Genomic DNA, 23,349 nt, shown 5'->3' with positions numbered 1-23,349 from the left:
GTCTGCAGCTCATCCAAAACGCCGCCATCTGTTTCCTTACTGGCACTTGTAAGCAAGACCATATTTCTCCTGTACTTGCCTCCCTTCACTGGCTCCCCATTTTACTGATTGTTTTTAAAGCCCTCCATGGACTAGCTCCCTCAAGGTCATTAAGGTCAGCCAATCTGATGCTTCTTGAGGTCCCTAAGGCAAGGCTCAAGAACAGGGGGGACCGAGCTTTCTTTGTAGCTGCCCCTAGGTTATGGAACAAGTTGCCTCTCCATGTAAGACAGGCCCCCAGCCTGTCTTACATGGAAAGGCATGTCTTACTGCTCAAAACTTACTTTTACTCCTTGGCTTTTAACCCAGCCTGAGAGCTGTATAATCTTGTATTTTATGGTTGTTATATTTTATGTTTTTATGTTCTTATGTCTCTTTTATGTTTTGATGTCTTTTATGCCTATGTACAGCACTTTGGTCAACCTGGTTGTTTTTAAGTGTGCTTTATAAATAAATTTGGATTTGGATTTAAGAGCTTATGCTTATGCTTTTTTCAGTGGCAAAGGTTATATAATTATATTGTGTTGGCGGGTGTTGATTGCAAATTTGTTTGTGTAGTCGTAGAGCTGCTAAGAGCCTCAGGTTGCAGCAGAAAACTATCTGAAGAATTCACTGTGATGGGTGTGGGCTTATGTAAACACAGTTTTATAGATAAGACTTTTACAGTGTTAAAGGTAAATTAACACTGATGATTTGGTTGTGTTTGTGTTGATCTTTACAAATTGTGATTTGTGAGGATCATTGATTATCACAGATAAATCAAAAATATTTATGTAATTCCTATTCAAAACCTCTCATACTTTTTTATTTCTTTCATACAGAAACCCAACATTAAAATGTTAGTGATTACAACTGTCAGAAATTAACAAGGAGTTAGCATGGGCTTAAAAATGTACAAAGTAACCACAATACCACGAACCACAACTGCATCTCACCCTTTTTTTTTTTTTTGGGTGTGATATTAATTCAAAGAATTTTTTGTGGTCCAAATGGAGTGTTTATTTTCTACCAAGGACCAAAACATCCACAAAAAAATAAGATCAGGTGCACAAATGCCCCCTTGAAACAAACAAAAGCGATAATTTCTTATGGCGATGGTACGCTCCTCATCCCGTCCCAGTGATCAACCTCTCTGCTCTCTGTGTCACTTTCTTTCCTTTTTCTGCTCCTCATCACACCATCAAACACCCACACACACATCGTCCATCTGTCATCAGCTCATGGCCTTCCCCCATGCAGTGGGAGAAAACACACACATACACACACACGTATGGTGCTCACACATACACTAATACACTCAGGTGATATATCTCTAAATAAAAATGCTGACTGTGCTGCAGTTTAAATCTCTCCCTCTCCTTGTTTCCTTTCATCCCCACCCCCCTCACAGAGGCGGCAGAGGGTCAGATGAGTGCAGAGGAGGAGGAGGCCCGGAGGATAGCCGAAATGGGGAAGCCCATCCTTGGGGAGCACAGCCGGCTGGAGGTGGTCATCGAAGAGTCCTACGAGTTCAAGGTGCAGGATTCATTTATTTTAATTCCCAGTGTTTAAAAAAGTGCTGCGCTGTAACATTTTCAAACAGCAATCTATCATTTTCAAATTACTGGGAGACCTTGCTGTAATTACCATAAACAAATGAGTCCACGGTGGAGAAGATCGGTAACCTCTACCTCACCCCGCTGGTCCTATTATTAGCGCTAGTTTCTGCTCAAAATTAAAGCCACATCCCATTAACCCCTTCCTCCCTTCTTTGTGCAAAGAGGATGCTGCTTCTTGTTCCCTCTCCCTGGGATCTTGCATTTCTTTTTGTCCTTACTGAAGAGGACAAACATGTGTGATCGTGATTTTGTGACATAAAGCAATCCAGCAGATTTTCTTCAAAATCCAGTCTCTTGTAAAATGCAGCACAGAGGCAGGATGAGTTTGCCAGTCTTCTTGGCCACATCACATTCAGATGGAAATTATGTATATAGTCCCGTTGTGATGAAAAATACTCCTTTAAAGAGGCCTGGCAAAGGAGTGTCAATACCATCATCATCATCATATTTCACCTCAAACAAAGCATTTAGAAACAGTGCAGTATGCAGTTCTATGCTGTATTTACACCATTTTTTTTTTCTTCAAATTGCTTCATTTATTGTTATTTTAGTGCTGCACAAAAAAAGCTTTACTGTTAGATGATGCTGAGCTCAGCTATGGAACCATTTTGGCTGCAGTGTGGTAGCTCTGCCATGGCTTATATTCCAGAAAAGCACAGTCAGGTCAGGTCTGGTATCAGATGGGAGAGAGAGAGACAGACAGACAGACAGACAGACAGCAGTGGTGGGAGCGAGCTAGAAAGAGAATGAAGAGAGGGACCGACAGCATTAAGAACAAAGTAATCAAACAGAGTTACATTATTTACTGTTTTTTCCACATCCGAGAGCACAAAAAAATTCTGCCCACACCTTCACACAACCCCAACTCTCCCTCTCTCTATCTCTCCCTTTTACTCTCTCTCCCTCTCCCTCTCTCCCTCCCTCTCCCTCTCTCTCTCTCTCTCTCTCTCCCTCCCTCCCTAGTGGGTGTGGTGGTTGGCTTGTCAGTAGCACCATATTGTGGTAATTGCAACAGGCCAAGCTTCATGTTCAATATCTCAGGTTCTGCTGGGTGACAGCTGATGATCCTGTAGGGAGTGATGTTCATTGGGAGTGAATGATGTCCAGTGTCTTTTGCTGCTTTAGGTCTCAGACACCTCCTATACTACAGAATGCAAATACAAACTCCACTGTTTTTCCCAATTCCTTTTCTAATAGGAAGTCACGAGTTTAGCTCCTGTTTCTGGCTGCAGCAGGACATGTACTGCAGGAGTTCTCAAATGGAGTGCTATTCTCCTTCGAGCAAATAGCTGATCGAGTATCTTAGGGCGTGTCCATACTGATCCATCAGAAAATGGACTGAAGTGCTGAGAAAAAAAAAATCGAAACAGCATACAAATGCACAATAAGAAACTGGCCTGGAAGAACTGCAGTCATTCCAACATTGTACAAGCCTTTCTCTGTTTCACCTTTGTTTTTGAATCCTGTGATGATTAGTCATTGCCTACATGTTTGCTACCATTTTTCCCAAAACAAATATTGGCTAAACACCCATTTTGGACAACCATCTCTCCATCTGGGAAAAAAAAATCATCTCGTTTGAAATTTCAGTCTGTCAAACTGGGTGGAAATCTGACAGAGATGGTGTTAGCAGGCCTGTCCGCACAACAGGCAGCGCTCTTTGAAACTAAACTGAATGACAGTCAGCAGATGGATCCAACAGATCACTGTGGCTGCTGCCTTATTCAATGCATCCACTATTCAACTGACTGACCCATATCTAATGTCATAGTGTTTTTTTTTTTTTTTAATGTGGGCTTACACAGAGCCAACCCTTTAATGCTCTCTGAGCTGAGCTAAGCAAAGTGAAGCTTTTCTGGGTTATGCAATCCACCAGTTTACCCTCTCACACCACTGAACCAAGGTAGCCCTCTAAGTGGATACAGGTGATATGCATTTTCAATCATTCAAACACGTGACGTGCATCGGATGGATCAGCTGGCTCCGGGGATGCAGAATCCAAACTCTCACGGCGTGCAGAGGTTGCCACCCTTCCCTCTGCAGGTGCCGCCGCACCAACAGCAAGGTCAGCTGGACCTCAGGCACTCTGAATATTTGAAATGTGCATCAGCTTCAGATGCACATTTCAAGAATCAGCGAAGTATGAGCCTCAGTTCACCAAAGGTCACACACACTGCCACTCCTACTGCTTTATTTGAAGGGCTTCCCTTACGTGCAGTGGAGTTTGTTTTTAATTGGATAGAGAGCAGTGATGGCTGTTTGTAGTTTAGCCTGCTCATCACGTCATTTTATGCTCTGCTTCTGTGCAGAGTGAGAAGATCAAACATGTATTTTTGAACTGAGACGAACACTGTGTCACACATTTCAAAAGCCTAATAGCCATGCAGCTCACTCGATTCATAAATAATTTGGTAAATCAAGAAAAACACCAAACCAGCTGTTATGTTTTACAAAAATGTTGCTTTGGAACAATTTCTCGGATTAAGTTGAACCCGTTTCCGTAATTCCCTTTCATTTCCATCCCAGCTGAGCTCAGTGGAGCCCGAGCGTGTTTCTCTGTTGTCATTCTAAACACCCGAAGACGTTCAACAGCTTCAGCAGCCTTTGTTTGAAAATTAAATATTGAGCATTGACCATTAATAGGCTTGATCTCATTCAGCTGGCGAAATGACAGCAGTTAAGTGTGTGTGTGTGTGTGTGTGTGTGTGTCCCAGTTCCTCAATCACCTCCAAATGCTTGTCAGCGAAGCTAAATAACATGAATAGCCCTGAACACTGCAAATATTTGAAAATGTAAACCCACAGGGAGAGGAATAGCAAACATCCACCTCGATTTTGAATGAATGAATGAATGAATGAATGAATGTAGGGTGTAGGTAGAAGCAAAGCTGCTGGAGCGGCTGGAGTTTTAATTAAAAAAAAAAAAACTGGAAGAACAAAATGAATGAGGACTGAACAAATATCAACAAAACACATACATGAACGCCCACGAGCCTAATTAGGAGAAGCAGCTTGGAAATGAATGAATGACTGAATGAATGAATGAATGAATGAATGAATGAATGAAATAAACAAAAGCCTCTCATGTCATCCACCCATCACAACTCTAAACCCACTAAATCCAATAAAATCCAATATCCTCATCATGCATTTGATTACTAAGTGTATTGACCCGTTGTAGAGATCTGATTGGCCGCATCTCCTGTGATCTGTGGCAGCGGTGCAGCTCGGGGGGAGGAACGCAGCGCGGGATGACTGGCGCTCGGTTTTAGTGCAGCGCAGATCAATGCCAGCTCTGTTTGCTGTATGCACGGAAAAATACTGTAAAAATTGTGTTCTCTGATATTGGATATTGGATGTGTTTGTTTCCGAGACTGAATGAAATCTGGAGGGACGCGTTGTTTGTGTGTGTGAGCGTGTGTGTGTGTGTGTGTCTGCAAGTGTCTGCTCATCCTTGTATCTGCAGTGTGAAATTAAGATGCACTGAAATTGTTTTTGAAAAGAGTGCCACCCATCTGAACTAATAACATTGTCATTTTCTATGCTAATGATGGATTATTGCAGAATACCACGCAGAAACACAATATCTCTATTGATATTCATGTTTTTTGTTGTTGTTGTTGTTGTTTTTTGTTTTTTACGTCTGCCATTCAGATATTGTTGTCTTTATCTTTGCACTCCTAAATATTGCATGCTCATAATATTGCAATGAAGCCATTTAGTGTATTGTACTGTTTATTTCAAATGTCAAAAATGTAAATGGAGACATCATTCATGCCTGCCTGCAGTCTCTTCTTAGCAAACTGCGTCTCCATTGTGTTGACTGTGTGTGTGTGTGCGTGCGTGCGTAGAATTAGAAACAAGATCCATCTTCCCTCCAGGTGTCATCTAGATTTGGAGCAGTTTTGACCTTTAACTCCTTTTTAACTTTCACCCCCATTTGACCATCAGTGTGATTATTTTTAAAATGCTGGAGCTCAGAGCAAAGATTAGGACTGGAGTTATTTTACGCTCGAAACCATGTTTTTTTTTTTTTTTTGTGCACTGTGAAATCACAGCGAGCACATCCATATTATAGAACATTCAACACTTGATTAATAATAGCTTTGGGCCTAATAACTGACTTTTGAGCTACACACAAAGGTTTTCTGCTGCAGCACTGCACAGCCACTTACAAACTCTGGTAAAAACCCCAGCCAGCTTTTATGTTGATTTGTATCTGTATTATTTGTTTTATGTTTAAATGAAAAAGAATGAAACTTAAATTTTGATTCAGTTCAGTTTTTTTCAGGCCAAACGGTTATAAAAACTAAACTTTCATTCTTGGCAAAGAGGCCCTCCTTGATTAAATTCATACCAGCAGCGCATGAGACATGGGGTTTAACAGATGAACCTGGCCCAATCTGAAGCTGCCGCCCCATACAAACACACACACACACACACACACACTCACATACACAGAATCTCCCAATACAACTGATTGATCTCCATGTAATGACGATCATGATGACATAATTATCCACCGTCCATCCACTAACTAACCTGCTTGGTGCAACAGCACTTCTGTCACACCTGAGCGGCTCACCTGTCACCTGTCCTGAACTGAACTGTGATTGGTTGCTGACAAAGTGTGTTGTGCTTGTGATTGGCAGAGCACAGTTGACAAGCTCATTAAGAAGACCAACCTGGCGCTGGTTATCGGCACACACTCCTGGAGGGAGCAGTTTGTGGAGGCTGTCACCGTCAGCGCAGGTGAGGGATATGTGTGTATGTGTGTGTCTGTGTGTGTGTGTGTGTGTATGCATGTATCTTGACTCATGAAAGCTGTTTACTCAGGTGGTATATTGGAGTAAATAGCGGAGTGAACAGAAGTCAGTGAATTGACTCAGCTGCTTATGACAAAAGCCAAACCCCCTTTGGAAAAAATCATTACCTGAAGTTCATCAGTCAGTGTTCCTATAATGAGGATGCTACAAGTGAAAGTTCTCAAAGAACGCAGGTTACCTATCATGTTAAAAAAAAAAAAAAAAATGGCCCATATTAGAAATCCAATATGTTTTATTTTTGTGTCAGCATTAGATAAAATGTATGTACGATGATATGATAATGATGTAATCCTCTCTTTTCCCAAAAGTATGTGCTTAGTTGAAGGCCCTCGCAGTGATGTCTAAGCTGATAATAAATCTCCACTAATTTACATCCTCACTTGTCAAGAGAGGATAAAAATCACTAAATGTGGTTTGCAAACCATCCCTTTAGAAGCAATGCAACCTTACAAAGTATCATAATATGTCTTTTTTGGTGATGTCACCCATTTGAAAAAGTAGATAACTCTCTTGGTGTGTGTCATTTTTCAAGTCTCTCTGTGGAAGTTCCTTGCACTATACCAGACTAATATTGAGCCAAGTACACACAATACAGACACTCTTCTCCAAATTAAAATGTTAAATATACTTTTTATTTACTATGTCACCAGCTTACAGACAGGATCCAGTCTGTTGGGTTTCTAGATGAACCTGCCTCTCAGGGAAACATACTAATATCTGAGGTCTCTTGGTTGGACGCTAATTGTATCCAGTCTAGTCAATATTTAAATGTCAGGATAAACAAATGAAAAAACTGTGTCTTCCTCTTAGTTCTGTGCCACTGTGTGTTTTTATTCTATTTTATTTATTTATTGGCTCAACAAAGCTCGTTAACAGCAGATTTAGAAGAATTTTTATCACACCTTTACATCAAGTCTGTACTGGCTGCAGCTGCACAGCTTGCTGGCACACATTTGGGCTGTGGGAGGTAAACAAACTGCTTGAGTTTGGGTTCTCAACCTGATCAGATAATAGGGATTTATGAATTATTGAACAAATCCGTTCACTGCAAGGGAGGAACAGTCCTGCCTGCTGAGACACATCAGCACACATGCAGACTGAGACACAGCTGTCAGACGATCTAGAGGTGTCTTGTGTCCTCTAATGAACTGTGGGTGAACGGTAGGACCAAGACACTGCAGGATTTGTAATGCAACCTCGCCCTCTGGTGGAGGTAAAGGTTCATTACATGTGTGTTTGACTTGGGCAATATGGACAAATGTGGTCAAATATAATATCTTTGACCAAGTATCTCAATATCGTCCGTGTGACAAAACTGCAGGAATGACTGCTGGTGCTTTCATAAGACATGTGTGTACAAGACATTTTAGTCTTATACAGTCTAATACTTTCAGAAAATTGTGTCCCTTGTAATTGTCTCCCATGTGTAATGTAGTTGTTAAAACCAATTAAAGACAGAATTTAAATATCCGAATGCCCAGTCAGTTTTATATCACAGTATCAGTAAAGCATTGATATGATGCCCAGTCTTAGAATCAGCTGCATAAAACAATCAAACCAAAAATGTGTATTTTGTGTTTGTTTGTTGTTTTAACTTTAAAAGTCATTGACTTGTTGTCATTTGACTGGTCCAGAATAAAAAGGCGGTTTTGGTTAGTTGCTATGGTGTCAACACAGGTCATTAGGGCAGTAAAAGTGTGTCACAGTAGCTTGAGAGCTGATATGTCGTGCAGGCTGCTTGATAAAAGCGGGAATCAGAGAATCAACAGTTTCCACCATCTGATCCAGCAATCCTCAGTTCCCTCCAGCAGCAGAAGACGTCGCTCCATGCTCCACTCCTCGTTTGGCCGTTGCTGCAAAACCTCTCACCTCAGCGAGTCAGCAACTTGCCACGAGTCGGTTTATATGGAAGTTAGCCTGGTACAGTGGCCACAGTTATTTGCAATGACAACAACACATATAAAAAAGGCTGCAATGTTGATTTGAAGTCCATTCTATTCCACTAAAGTTTCGTGGTCAGAATTCACACTAATGGAACTCTGAAGGGTTAAATCAATCTTTTACCTGTAAAACATGAGTTCAGACCGTGTCCTCGTTTCTTTCTTTCTTTCTTTTTTCTTTCATTGTGTCTTTCTTCTTCTTTCGTCATTTGGCATCTGCTTTATTAGAGAGAACAGATTGACAAGAAAGACAGGGCAGAGAGAGGGCCGGCCCAGATCCTGCAATTCAAATCCAACCTTTTCTGTGTTTAGATCACCTAATAAACTCAGTCAACACACCTCCAAGCATTTAGAAGAAACTGAAAGAATGTAAGATTTTTCTCACATCTTTGTTTTTAAAATGTCCATAGAAGTGTATTCTGAAACCACATGAACATGAGATCCTTGTGTGTCGGTTTGTACTGTGAGGTTGTTGAAGGATAAGTTTGCTTTTTTTAAAACCTCGGCCTCAGTGAAACATTTGAGGAACTCAACGCCGTGCTGCATGCTCTCACTGGGCTTCAGCTCAGTCCAGTGGAGCAGTTGTTCGAACCCTCAAAACCATGATATATGTGCCTTTTGAATGCAGAATGGTCACATCACAGAGACAAATTACTATGCATTTTTTTTCTGCTCTTCAATTAAAAGTGCCTCTGTTTTGAACCCTCTTTGTGATATTCTCTTTCTTCCTCCCTCACTCTCTCTGCTTTCAGGCGACGGCGATGAAGACGAGGAGGGCCGCGAGGAGCGCCTGCCGTCCTGTTACGACTACGTCATGCACTTCCTGACTGTCTTCTGGAAGGTTCTGTTCGCCTGCGTCCCGCCCACCGAGTACTGGAACGGCTGGGCTTGCTTCTTCGTCTCCATCACCGTCATCGGCCTCCTCACCGCCATCATAGGAGACCTGGCGTCGCATTTTGGCTGCACCGTCGGGCTCCGGGACACCGTAACCGCCGTGGTGTTTGTGGCACTGGGAACATCTATTCCAGGTGAGCCAATGTGCTCTGTCAAAGTATTGTGTGTGTGTGGCTCAGGGCCGGCTTTTGGCATAGGCGGTATCGGCAGTTGCCTAGGGCGCCATCTGCTGCAGGATGGCGCCCGGCAAAGGATCATTGGTCAAACTTGTCAAATGAGTGGGAGATAGTGTGTGTGGTCAGGACCCCAACATGGAGTGGAGGAGCCTTGTTTTGCCCTGAAGGGGTTTATTGTGCAGTAATCATAAAACAATAAGAAACACCTTTACTCAACAGCTATCTATGAAAAACAGGGGCCTATACGTCATCATGTCAGTCAATCAGTTGGTCCTCCAGTTAGGTCCAGAGGGCAACATCTCCACATCTGCTTGGTTTACTGCCCTGGACTCTACTGTCATGTGGTGTCAGCGTTCATGCTGGCTACAGGAGGAGATCTGACAGTTTTTGTGAACCTATGACCTTCCTTCTAGCACCACCAACAGCTCAAATTGTCAGTATCACAGTGGAATATCTCGAAATGTATTTGGTGAATAGCTATGAAATTTTGTGGTGGCATTCATGTTGGCCAGGGAGGAAATCTGGCAATTCTGGTTAACCTTTAACCTTTCCTCTAGTACCACCAGCAGGCGCAGCAGCAAGAAAGAAGTCAGACACTCTTACTGCTGTCATCTGTGATGTTCAGTGCAGCGGCTCTGTGCAGAGCTACTTTATGATAAAGCGCTTTACTTGAGGCTGCTGTGGGGCTACTGCGTTGAAGGAATTGGTCTCTGTGCCTTATCTATGGCGAACACCCCGCTGTCGGTGCAAAATGGAGGCTCTAGAAAGAAGACCTAGCTTGTTGATTGTGAGGGACAGACACCAAAACATTGAACCTGACGTTTACCATTATAGTTTCAGTTTTCTGAAACATTCTCTGTTGTCAAATTGCATTGTAGCTGTATCTTAACACGATGTTATATCATCTGTACTTAGCCAGTTACTCGTGAGAATAAGAAGAGTACACCACCAAATAACAAGATCGCCAATAACATTTTGTAACAGCATGAAAGGATTGTTCCTTTAAATTGTGTGCGTGTGTGTGTGTGTGTTTATTCCCACCGCCTCTTTCTCTCTTTCCAGACACCTTTGCTAGTAAAGTGGCTGCCACACAGGACCAGCATGCTGATGCATCCGTTGGAAATGTCACTGGCAGCAACGCTGTCAACGTGTTCCTGGGTATCGGCGTGGCCTGGTCGGTGGCCGCTGTCTACTGGAAAACCAAAGGGGAACGATTTCTGGTAGATCCAGGGTCGCTGGCCTTCTCTGTCACCCTCTTCACCATCTTTGCTTTCATCTCTATGGGCGTGCTCCTGTTCCGACGCCGGCCCTCGATTGGTGGAGAGCTGGGCGGTCCCAAGGTGCCCCGCCTCCTGACCAGCCTGCTCTTCCTGGGACTGTGGTTCCTCTACATCCTTTTCTCCAGCCTGGAGGCCTACTGCCACATTGAGGGCTTTTAAAATGGGATGGAAAACGTTCTGAAAAAATATCACACGGCAAAACATACACATTCTTTGACACTCAATCTATACAGTCCATGATTAGGCATGTGACAGATCCATCTGTTTTAATAGGGCTTCATCGTGCAGCCTGGGTTCGTCCTGGCCCTCGATCTATTAGACATTACGCACACAGGGACATTTCAGTTTGAATCATTAACACACAATATGGACATATTCATAAACAGATCACACCAAACGCACACACACATATAAGTACAGGCATGACCGAGGGCAACAGCAAGTGTTTGTAGGGGGAAGCGAAGTGTGAATACAAGGATTTACTACAGCAAAGTTAAGCAGAGAAATTTCTGAGTACAGAGGGAAAGAGAATGACATGTCAGGTGTGACGAGAAACTTGGTGGTTTAGAGGCTCGGCTTCACTTGAAAGCGAAAGGTCAGCCTCTTGATCGCGGTTTCATTCAAACAGCAAGGCAAGGTTTTTACAGCTAGGAGGATTTAGGATGGATTAGAAAAGCCACCCTGTAATTGATCAGGGGGATCAGACCAGCGATAGGGAGGTGTGGGCCTGGCAGTGTAGAAAATGCAACCAAATCCATGGACACCGGACAGAATTTTCCTCAAAGTGACCACTGATCCAAGCTGCGTGGAAACAACAACACCCTTGTTTTCTTCAACAGAAAAGGGTCTCTGTAGCCCACCCATCCCTCCTCTTCACCCACCCTCATGTCGGCACAACTTTGTATTCCTGTAGAGAGGAGTGGTGCGCCGTGTAAAAAAAAAAAAAAAAAAAAAAAAGGAGTGGAATGTTTACAACAACAAAAACTCAAAGTTCGGCCATTATTTATTGCAGTGGATGACAGTGGTGATGGTTGTCTTGTATGCGGATGGAAGCGGTTCTCCACACTGCGCTGTTGTAAATTCCAGTGTACATATAGAGTGTAGATGTTTTCAGTAGGGAAAGAGTAACTGTCACTTAGAGCAGGTGGAAAACATGATCCACACCAGAGCGGATAGCTACAATACTGCATGGAAACGCAGCAGTCTACAGCACGTGACTGAACTACCTGACGTCCGAGCGGAGGTTTTCTGCTTCTTCTTCTTCTGTCAGCGAAACTCAGGCGCTTTCATTTCGTCTCATTCGAGTGCAGACCCGAGCGGCCCACATCCAGGCTGCCGTTCATCGTTACACTGAAGACACTGTACATTTTTAGGAGCACTGGAGCGGCACCCGAGTGCAGATGAACGGTGACTGAGCAGTGCGGTTTCAACATGGTCTGATGTCTCTGCTGACTGACCAAATAGCCAATCAGCTCGCAGTCCATCGAAAAGAGTTACTGTCCACTGATGACCGATGCTGAGCAAAGCAGTTGTTGTCTCCTCTGCTCTCAACAAGGTTCATAATAACTACACCACATAAAAATGGGGACTGATGGATTACAGCTAATAGAGTTACAATAATCTGATTACAAAAGTATTCTGATTGGAGTATTCTGATTACAAAAGTTCATGGTAATCAGAATATAGATACTTCAAGAAATAGGTGATTACTTGTTGGATTTTTCAGAGACATGTTTGAAGGGAAAATGACATATAGACTAATAGCTTGCTTATGTTGAAATACTGGCTAATGGTTGTAGATGATGTCAGCAACACTAATTAAATTAAAACCATATTTTACTGTTAATATAAAGGCAAGTTCTGGATTTTGGAGTAGCAGAAATCGAGAAGTAACTTTAGCGTAATGTAAATAGAAAACGTTGCTGAGTTTGAGTCCTCCAGTGGATTGCATCACCGATAAACCAGGTAATCAGTAGTGTGGAACAGATTACATTTTAACAGCAACCTTTCCAACATCATGCATAAACAGCTGTGGTGAATACTGATGGTGTCACATGTTCCCTGCAAAACACGATGTAAAGTCTTGCTTTCACTTTGCAGTATGGGAGCAGGTGCTCACGCATGCTTTTCTGAAGGGTGGGAAATTCACACCAGAGACCAGCCGATCGCTATCACTAACATTTTATTTTACATCCAGCCACTTGGGCACTCAACCAGCTGTCACCTCGACATTATTTTCCACTATAAAAATTGGATTTGGGCAGTGAATTGTAAAAGTAGCTGAATCTTTTTTGAACTCCAGTTGGTGCTGTGCTCGGATGGATGACAGACTGTGTGCTTCCCTGCTCATCAGCAACGTTGTTCACAAGTGTACCTCCTGTGTTCCCTTCAAATGTGTTTCTTTACAGGGCCACGTTACGCCATGTTAACCATGGCTCTGCTGACAGACCTGTCCGTATGTCAACTTGAACGATTTCTTTGCATGCTGAACTCCAAGATATTGAGCATCTTAACATAATTCACAGATGTCTGCAAAAGAGAATGATGTGAATCGATGTACATACTGTAAATTGCATCCCTGCATTTGTGTGTCTGCTCAGTGGACAGTAAACTACCAGCTGTAACCTGATAGATGTTAAACCTTTCTTATATGAAGCGTGTAGGCAGGAGGGCGGCGAGGTGAGGAGGAGGAGGAGGAGGAGTGTTCAGTACGATGGAACGGTCAGAGAGAACGGAGGCACCAAAAGGACATTTCCCACCTCGGAAGAAGGACAGCAGTCTAGTGTAGGCGATATGTTGTGTAACATCCAATGTGTGGACTTAAATCCACTTTGTCAGAAACATTTGTGTTGGTACTTGTTGAGGAAAAAAATGCATCATTAATTGTGCTTTGTGAAACTTTGCTGTAGAAGCCCTTGGTTTCCCATACGAAGGGACTGAGGCCTGAGCGTAGACATAAAATTCTGGCTGTTTGGCCGTCACTGTGGCATTGTGGGTAGTGACAGACTAATCCATTACTGTGGCATGCATCCTAACAAGCTGATCGTTTCCATAGCGATAATAGCACGGTTACGGCATGGTCGACTCTGACAAATATGCATGGGCGCTCGAAACGAGACCTGACAGTGTTAGTTTACTTTCAAGGGTGAAGCCTTGAAAAATCATTTCAGACTCAACAAAACAGATTCCAGACATCAGCTTTGAGTCTGCACCACTTTGATTAATTACACATACAAGATCCTAATTAACACCATTACCCATTGAGCTACAGGATCCTGCCCATCAAATGCCTTAGTAGAAACTCTTTGATTAAAAAAAAAAACTGTAGTATTCAAGTTTTCAGCTGCACAAACTCTGTCCTGGCTGCCCTGTCTTTGATATTACCAACCTTATACAGTGTTTTTTGTTCAGTTTCTTTCCCTCTGTTGTCAGCGCCAGGAAACAAACCTGTTAGTGTGCAATTAATTGAAAATTATCAGAGGAAAACTATCAGCTGTGTAAAAAACAAACCCTCCAAGGTGAAAATAGGCATTTAACTCTGTTTCATTAACTTTTGCCCTGTGGGAAGGGATTGTTGTAATTTCCCCCCTTTCCCATCCATTTATGAGAGTGCAACAGTGGTGCAGAATACATTCAAAATGATTAAATATTATTGTAGGAAATAGGTAGATGTTTTGATGGCTCACCCTTTGCTATACACAACAATTTATTTGCATACAGCCCATGAGTCAACAGCAGCCGCCGGCTTTCCAGATTTTTTTTTTTTTTTTTTGCACTAGTGGCAGTGTAATTGCCCTATTACAGGCTTAAATATAACATCAAGGAGCATTTTTAATAGTGACATAGCATAGGCTGTTGTCTCCGGTTGTAAAAAGAAAAAAAAAAAAAAAAATAGAACCCTTTAAGGCATGTATGTGTTGCTCAGTATTGCATGGAGATTAAAGAGGAGAGACAGACGGCAGGGAGGACATGTAAACGTGTATATTCACCCTGCTGGCTGCTGAACAGACGATACGCCGTGTGGAAAAAACTCGGCAAAAGTCAAGCAGAAGACGCAGAGCGGGATGCACACCACTGGAAACCACTGAGCAATATGCACAGTCCTGTCTCCGCTCGCTGTGACATTTACACACCAACAAGTCAGGTATTTTATTTTCAGCACTGACAGATGCAGCTGACATGCTGGTGCGTTAATAAATGTCAGAGGAAGCGCAGCGAGGAGTGTGTAGCTTTTTTCTCCCCGTCTTTTTTTTATTGTATTACAGAAATAAACTCGAGCTGATAGGTTTGCGCAGAAGCATCCAAAGTCCAGCAACCTTTTCTAGTTGAAGCCGAGGTCATTGGCCATGTTATGATGTCACAGTCGGTCCTTTCAATTTTTGAAATTTTCACTGCCTGATATCATTTGCATTGCATTATTCCTGTGAGGACATTATACTTTGTGCTGCTGCTGGTACATTATGAACATTTTTCTCTACGAAGCGCCTAGAGGTCTTCACACGCACATGGCAAGTGCTCTGCATCTGGAATTTGTTCTTACTATCACTGTACACCATAATAGCAGAAAGGTTTGATTCGTGAACCCACAACTAACCATACTTTGTAAACTTTCTAAAACCAATTTTGTATCTTTTCCTCGCAGATTATAGCTGAGGTGGATTTTTTTTGTACCTCTAAACAATGTTTAGAATAGTGTCAATATACAGTTGGTAGAGATTAGTGTAGATTATACCATTACTGAATTTAGTGGATTAGATTTTGATACGTTTTCCACAGTGAAGAAGCTCCCCCTTGAATCGCTTGATCAGTGTAGTTGACCATAATCCAACATAATCGCATCTAATATACCAGTTTTTTTGTCTGCTGTCTTGTTTGTGTCTGCGTTACAGATACTTATGTATATTTATTCTCACAAGATAATTTATTTAGATATTTATTTATTTACAAATAGATTATTTCTCTATAGATAAGCTGTGCCGCAGGTCCTTGAAGTGAACAGGTTGGCGTTTAGTTCAGGGAGTGTGGTTTCAATGTGCAATACAGGATCAAAAAGCAGACGTCTTATGTCATTGCACTCATACAGCATTGATGAGAAGTCAGCTACAGTTTACCCCAGGTGGGAGGTAAGAACTTAAAAAAGCAAACATCTTTTTTTTGCTCCAGTGTTTGTTGTGCCCTCCAACAACTGACATTTATTTATCGGATTCTCTTGAAGGAGGAGTTTTTGAGTGTAAGTAGCATGTTTACATGAAGAAACAGCGCTGAACATTGCCAGTATGATTGTCAGTCTTTAGGGTTGTCGTGAGCAAAAGAGGGAAAATATCAGCGATGCGCATGAGGCTTTCAGCAGTCGCCTGACTGTAACATTTGTTCACTGAACTGCGAGTCTACTAGGGATGGGACAAATATTCTTGCACGATACGATACAATACGCGATATGGGCTTCACAATTCAGTCCAATCACAGCTCAATGTAAGAGACAACAGCATGAGCGTGCAGAATTAGGTTTATTTCTGAGCCACAAATCACTCCCGTATTGGCCTGCTAGAGTGTAAACAACGTAAGAATCAGGGCTCGGTATTGGTAATAGACTGAAAATGCATAAACAGAGCTTAAAATGCAACCTACTGCATGACACGTGGTTAAACGAATAAATATACAACATTTAAATGAGAGATTGAGTGACAAACTAATGCAAAGCAACTCAAATTTCCCATTCCAGTTTATTAAAATGTAATTATCACAGTGCACTAGAATGCAGATGTCACAACAGCATATGAAAATGAAGTGAATAAATGATACATGCTGATGCAAGACGGTAGCGAATTGGCACTGTATTGCAAAAAAATATATATCGCAATACGTTTTTTTCACATCACTCTATTAAAAATATTATTATAGAGTTCAAATATATTTCAACGGAGAGCTTGTGACATTGTGATGGCCGAGCTCATGGTCTCATTAGCAGTTACTAGCAAGTATTACGGTTCATTTCAGTGGCCAGCGGGACGTATTGTAGCAGTCCTGTATCGCCATATATTGAATTTCCAGATATTTTTCCCATCCCTATTGCATCTGCTGAACTTTTGTGTAATCTGTGACTGGGTTGAGAAAACAAACAAACAAACAAACAAAAAGATCCTCTTTGACAACAATGGATGACCACTGATATTACCTGCGCCCAGTGTGGCAGGTTGTGTCCCGGTAAATGTGACGCCCGTGTGGCTCAGCACCCGAAGCAGAACTGTCTGCAGTGTCCAGACAATGTTCCACGTTCTGATTAACTTGTGTACTAACTGTCTGGCTTCGGCCTTTGCTGTTCTGTAGCTAGATGTGATACGACCCCCACCCCCAACCCAGACCGCCCCCCCTCTCCAAAAAACCCCCTGATGTCCTCCTGTGTTCGTTCCCTTTGTGTTCCTCTGCAGATGCATGATGATTCCCCGTGTATGTGTGTTAGCAGCATGGTCTACTGTGATGGACGCCTGTAGGCATATTTTACTGGGTCGATTCCCGCGGTTGAATCCTGAACAACCAGAGGCTCTCTGTACAAACACGGATACACACAGATATACACACACACACACACATGCACACACAAACATACACCATTTGGATTCAGCAGGCGTTTTTTTTGTTGTTGTTTTTTTAACCTAAATTAGCCAGGTAAATCAGTCCCAGGGACTTTTTTTTAAAGTGGTTCCTGCACCTTGTTGCTGTCTGCATTTCCACCGTGACTTAAAGACCCAAGAAAATGAGGAAAATTAGTTTGCCGACAAATTAAACAGTGATGGCTGTTACACGTCATTTTTTTTTATTGGCATAAAGCATCAGGCTTTTTATCCTGTTGTTGTTGCCCATGTTGACAAATAACTGACGCTTTTTCTGTCACGAGCAGCTCTGCTTTGTCCTGCCTTCTGGAGAAAAGATGCTTCCTCCAGCTCTGTGTGTGTGTGTGTGTGTGTGTGTGTGTGTGTGTGTGTGTGTGTGTGTGTGTGTGTGCCTGAGAGAAAATGAAATGCAGAAGAGAAAAGAAACTAAGAGCGTCTGTCTCCTCAGTAAATCATCTGCCGAGTGTTTGATGGTTATTTATTTGTGCTTCAGAACATAAGCACTGTCCAACAATCAGAAAATCACGTTTCTCTCATTCGCTGTTTTTGTCTCATGCAAAGCTTTTTTTTTTTTTTTTAAATAAATGAGCTGCCTAACTTTACTTTTAATATCATCAAACAGAGACAAACTAAGTTGATACTAGTTCGTTGTTTTATGGATGGAGCAGTACACGAGTACACTGTGCGTGTTTGTCCAATCAGTGACGGTCATCCCTGAAAGCCCCACCCCTAAAGTTTCTGTACCCGCCTAAAGCAGGGACTTTGTGTGGGGTGAAATTTTTTTTTTTTTTTTTAAAGTCCCTGGAACAAATTTCGATCTTGGTCCCTACGGTGGAAACGCAGACAGTCCCTGGAAAGGTTCCTAGTCCCTGCGACTCTCCTGCTTATTGACTCGAGTCCCTTCAGAAGCTGTGAAAAGCGAGCCTGCTCTGCTGCGTCGACGCCACGTCCCAAACACGCCAACATCCCAGTTCATCTTTCTGTTTGTTGGTGTATGATATTTCTGTGTCTGTGTTAGTGTATAACCCCCCCTCCCGCCCCCTCCTCTCCTCCTCTTCCCTCCCAGGTCTTGCTCTTCAACGTGTCTCTTTGTGAAGTTTTTCCTGTGATGAAAATTTCTCTCTCTCTGCCTGAACCTTTGTAGGGAAATAACGACTGAGTTAATACGATATCATGTGATAGAGATATACATTTATCCAATACTGTAATAAATGATTAACTTAAGATGATATTTAAGTTTTTTTAATGAAACGAGGAAAAAAAATGCTCAGAAAAAAAAGGTGATATTTGTTTTTGAGAACATGGCATGAGGTGTAATGTGTCACTGAAAGAAAATGAAGCTCTTTAATCGAGAAGTTGACTTTATTTGAATATAGTTTATTTATTTTCAAGGCTTACTGTGTCTGAGTCATTATTTTTGCACAGAGTGAGCACACCTGTACACACACACACACACACACACACACACCAAAGTACAACAGGCTGTTGTTAATTAAAGTGAGATTAATCACTCATATCGATCAGTTAGTGTGTGTCTGAGTCAAAACTGTTGAAAATTATTCCATAAACACACTCTGGCGGTAAAGGTTCAGGACAGTCAGAATCAGAAACATTTTATTGGTCCCTGAGGGGAAACTGGGTCAGCTGCAGTTGCTCAGATTCTCAAGAAGAATTAATTCATAAGAAATAGTATGTACATGATGTACAAATTTGTTTATTAATCCTACAAAATATTACAACAATAAATACAGAAATAAGAAACTGAGCACAACAAGCACATCTGTATCCACCATCTCTCCACAGGGACATTGTACTGCTGACCTGCAGTCAGCTCCTACAGGTCTAACTTACTGCACTTAAATGGTTAAATCAACAGTTTAAATAGTCTACACTTATTTCTGCTTTTTAATTTATGTTTCTGTATTTAGTGTTGAAATTGTTTTGTTTTGTAATTTCTAATGCACATATTTTTATGTTGATTTCTTGTTGTATTTTTCATAATCCCCCTTATGTTTATAATTTAATGCTTCTCCTGAGCATTTTAGCACCTGTAACTGACCCAGTTTCCCTTTGAGGATCGATCTATCTATCTATCTATCTATCTATCTATCTATCTATCTATCTATCTATCTAGATAGATAGATTTGGCATGAATACTTCATGGACTTGAATGTGTGTGTGTGTGTGTGTGTGTGTGTGTGTGTGTGTGTGTGTGTGTGAATACTGTGTGTGTATTCATGCTATCTATCTAGATAGATAGATAGATAGATAGATAGATAGATAGATAGATAGATAGATAGATATGTACACACACACACACACACACACACACACACATTCAAGTCCATGAAGTATTCATGCCAAATACTTTTTTTTTCATAAGCAGAGTTGCTGAAAATATACCTAAGTGTAAAAATACTATAAAAAAAAAAAAAATAAATCACAACAAACAAAAAATGTGGGGAAATGTGGGCAAAGCAAGCAAACAAAAAACAAAAACATCAGGGTCTGCTGATTAATTGGGGTAAATCTGAAATCTCTAATTAATCTATAGTTTACTTTTTTACAGCTTTGTGATTTTGGCATTGTACATTTTCAACAGTAGTTAAATACGTTTGTAAACAGAAAAATGTAAAATGTAAACAGAGGGTAATGTTTGAGCCAAATCATTTTATGGATATAACATTTAGCCAAAATAATCATCAAGTGAGATTGTTAAGCACACGGCCCCACGGTCTGCCCTGCACATGGGGAAATGATCCAATGCCCTCTTTGGTGCCCCCTCATGCAATAAATAAATAATGATAAATAAAGAGCAGTGCTGCTCCAGGGGAGAAAGTGTGACGTGCTGCTGCAGGACAGGATGCCTCACGCTGGGAGAAACAGGAGCCTCACTCAGAAGGAGCCGAAGTGAAGAGAAAAACATACCAGTGTTAGAACAGAGCGGCAGCGCTCTCTAGTCTCCCTGTCCAGGCGTCCTGCAGGCCGGCTGGGACAAACACCAAACACCAAACATACTGCAGAAGGTTTGCTGTACGTTTCAGCAAAGGGCCAGTAAGTTAGGCTAATAGCTTTCTAGCATGTTAGTTGTTAAAATTTCCATCCATCCCACCTGGAGGTTATTGTGGCGTGGCCACCTTCTGTTAGCGTTTGCAGCATTTAAGTCATGTGCTCCCTTCTCAGTCCAGGACATGAGCAGCTCTTCACACTAACTTTGCTGCTAGCCAGCATGTCAGGCCTCTAATGTCTCACTTTGGTGGAGAGATGGGGAGAGGAGGAGGGAGAGGAAAAGAGGAGAGGAAAGAAGGAAAGGTAGAGCGAGAGAGAGAAGGAGTGTTGAGGGAGGAAGAGAGAAAGACGGAGAGGAGGGAGAGTCACGGCAGCCGACACATTTCCAAAAACCTGCCAACATTTCAACACAGCTGAACAGAGGAAACGAGTGTGTGAGGAAGACTGTGTGTGTGTGTGTGTGTGTGTGTGTGTGTGTGTGTGTGTGTTGGCCTTCACCTGCCATCGTACCTGTGAAAGCTCCAATTTTACAAACTACTGAGAAAATAAACTTCTGTGATTGAGGCAAGGATGCCAAGTCCTGCACACACACACACACACACACACACACTGAAAGCAGGAGAAGGAGAAAGGAGCTTGGCTTCCTGAGTTTGACTCGTGTTGAATGAGTTCTTCTGAAGCTCAGCAGGAGCTCAGACGTGCGCTGACATGCAGGACGAAGGTCAAACTCCAAAAGAGTTCACACACCTCGCTCTGCCATCAGCTTCAGAGCAGGGAGCCTGGCTTCTTCACTTCTGCTCTGACTTTTTCTGTTTTCTTCACTCGTTTCTTTATTGATTTCAGAAGCAGCCAAAACGTTTTGTTTGATATGTGATCGACATGTGATGAAGTATTCTTCCTCTCCAACTCAAAGACTGCTATCAGACGCCCGTGTGTGCAAGGCTTTATGGGAAATGGGGTCTTCATTTGAAGAGACATTACAGCGAGCTCTACAGTCTCATTCTGAAAACGAATAATTTGACAAAGTAGCATTAATGTGACACTGATGTTCAAAAGCACGACCTGTAACATCTGTAATGTGACGTTTGATTAATAAATGATTTGTGACACCAGATGAAGATGGAGAGGAAACAAGGAGAGGAAACAAGGACAGGAGAGGAAACAAGGAGAATAGAGGAGAAGAGAGGAGAGGAAAGGAGAGGAGGAAACAAGGAGATGGGAGGAGGAAACAAGGAGAGGAGAGGAAAGAAAAGAAAAGGAGGAAACAAGGAGAGGAGAGGAAAGAAAAGGAGGAAACAAGGAGAGGAGAGGAGAGGAAACAAGGAAAGGAGAGGAGGAAACAAGGAGAGGAGGTGTGGTGCTGCCACAGTCCAAATGAAAACCACATGCTTCACTGGACGGCTGGCATCACACACAACCTCACACATCCCTCCAAAATATACATTTGATTCGTCACGCTGACGCACACACGCTCATACACAGACAGACACACACACACACACACACACACACACACACACACACACACACACACACACACACACACACACACACACACACACACACACACACACACACACACACACACACACACACAAAACCTGGCCAGCCACTCTGCCTTCTCACTCCACTCTATTCTTCATCAATACCTCTTTGTCTATCAACCTTACCTTTCACAGTAACACACACACACACACACATACACACTCGTACATAGAGCATAATAATGACACACTTCTTGGAACAACATTGATACGGAATAATATGACAGATTTAAAAAAAAAAAAAAAAAAAACAAGATGGCGCCAGTGCCTTGATGACATCACAGCTCTGTGTGATTCAGCCATCCACCTCCTTCTGTGATGGACTTGATGGGTCTTTCTGCTACGTCCCAGTACGTCTGGCTCCAGGGGCCCATTTGACTGGACAGGACAGACTGACCACAGGAGCAGAGGAGAACAGCCTTGGTCACATCACTTTGGGGGCCTGATTGTGTTTTTTGATACAAACTGAGATGTTGCTGTAATTCTCTACACTGAAGAAAAATTGTTTCTATGATGACTCTACAAAACAGTTTCCATTGTTCAGGAAAAACATGTTGGATCAGTGCTTCAGGTTTGACACTGCAAACCTGAAAAATCATATGCTAAATGAGAAAAAACATGATGCTTAAAGCACTGAATAAAATCAAATTTAACAACAAAAAAAAAATAAAAATAAACAAATGACGTAATACTTTTAAATAATTCCCTGTTTTGCCTGTTTCATGACAGCTTTTATTTGGATTTATTGATCCTCCCTAAATCAGACTGACTTGTGTATCAAAGGAACTGTAAATGATTATTGCAGCAGCGTTGTGATTGCACTGAAAGCTGATCAGTGATAACAGATAACAGTGAATGACTTGTCCTGATGGGACAGTAGAGCCCCAGCTCTTCCAGGAGAGACTGAACCGCCAACGGGAGAGAATCATAGAAGGGCTTAACCCATAGGCGGCGCTATTAAGAGGCTAGGGGATGCTTAGCTTCCACAAAATTGTCACTAAAATAAAAAATAAATAAAATTTAAAAAATATATAGATTTATTTTGTTCTGTTTTATTTTTTTTAAGTTAGACATCAAGACATCAAAACACACACATTTTGAGTTACTGTTTATTTATTTATTTGTTTTTTAATATTGATATATGTGGCAGATATTTATGGAAGCCCTAAAGGGACATACATACATAAATTTTATTCTCCGTTTTTGGAGGAATTATCTCGTTATCACAGGAAAATGTATGTCCCGTTAGGGCTTCCGTAGATATTTGTTCGGCTACCTGCGTCATTTCTGTACAGCGTTAGGCTATTTCCTTTAGGCTACACAGCGCGTGAAAAGGAAGCTAGTTACAGCCCAGCTTCCTACGTCGCTGTGTTGCAAAAATGAAAAGAAGACAGCCAACCAATAAGGTGGTCACGGACATTTGAATTTTTTTT

At 42.0% G+C, this 23,349-nt stretch overlaps 1 protein-coding gene across 2 annotated transcripts in view; it reads left to right on the top strand.

The window, feature by feature from the left end:
• The window catches only part of slc8a2b (solute carrier family 8 member 2b), a 283,027-nt gene extending 265,748 nt beyond the window's left edge, over positions 1-17,279 (top strand). The window contains exons 14-17 of one of the 2 annotated variants that reach the window (XM_030067827.1): positions 1,430-1,554; positions 6,289-6,388; positions 9,155-9,430; positions 10,535-17,279. In XM_030067827.1, coding sequence (XP_029923687.1) covers positions 1,430-1,554; positions 6,289-6,388; positions 9,155-9,430; positions 10,535-10,911 — 878 coding nt within the window. In that variant the 3' untranslated portion in view covers positions 10,912-17,279. The remainder of the gene's footprint in view (positions 1-1,429; positions 1,555-6,288; positions 6,389-9,154; positions 9,431-10,534) is intronic. The other variant, XM_030067826.1, reaches the window with a different exon arrangement.
• Positions 17,280-23,349: the final 6,070 nt, after the last annotated feature.

Source organism: Myripristis murdjan, chromosome 13 (genome assembly GCF_902150065.1).
Source record: "Myripristis murdjan chromosome 13, fMyrMur1.1, whole genome shotgun sequence".
Lineage (NCBI taxonomy): Eukaryota > Metazoa > Chordata > Actinopteri > Holocentriformes > Holocentridae > Myripristis > Myripristis murdjan.
This window is presented reverse-complemented; position numbering and strand designations above follow the sequence as displayed.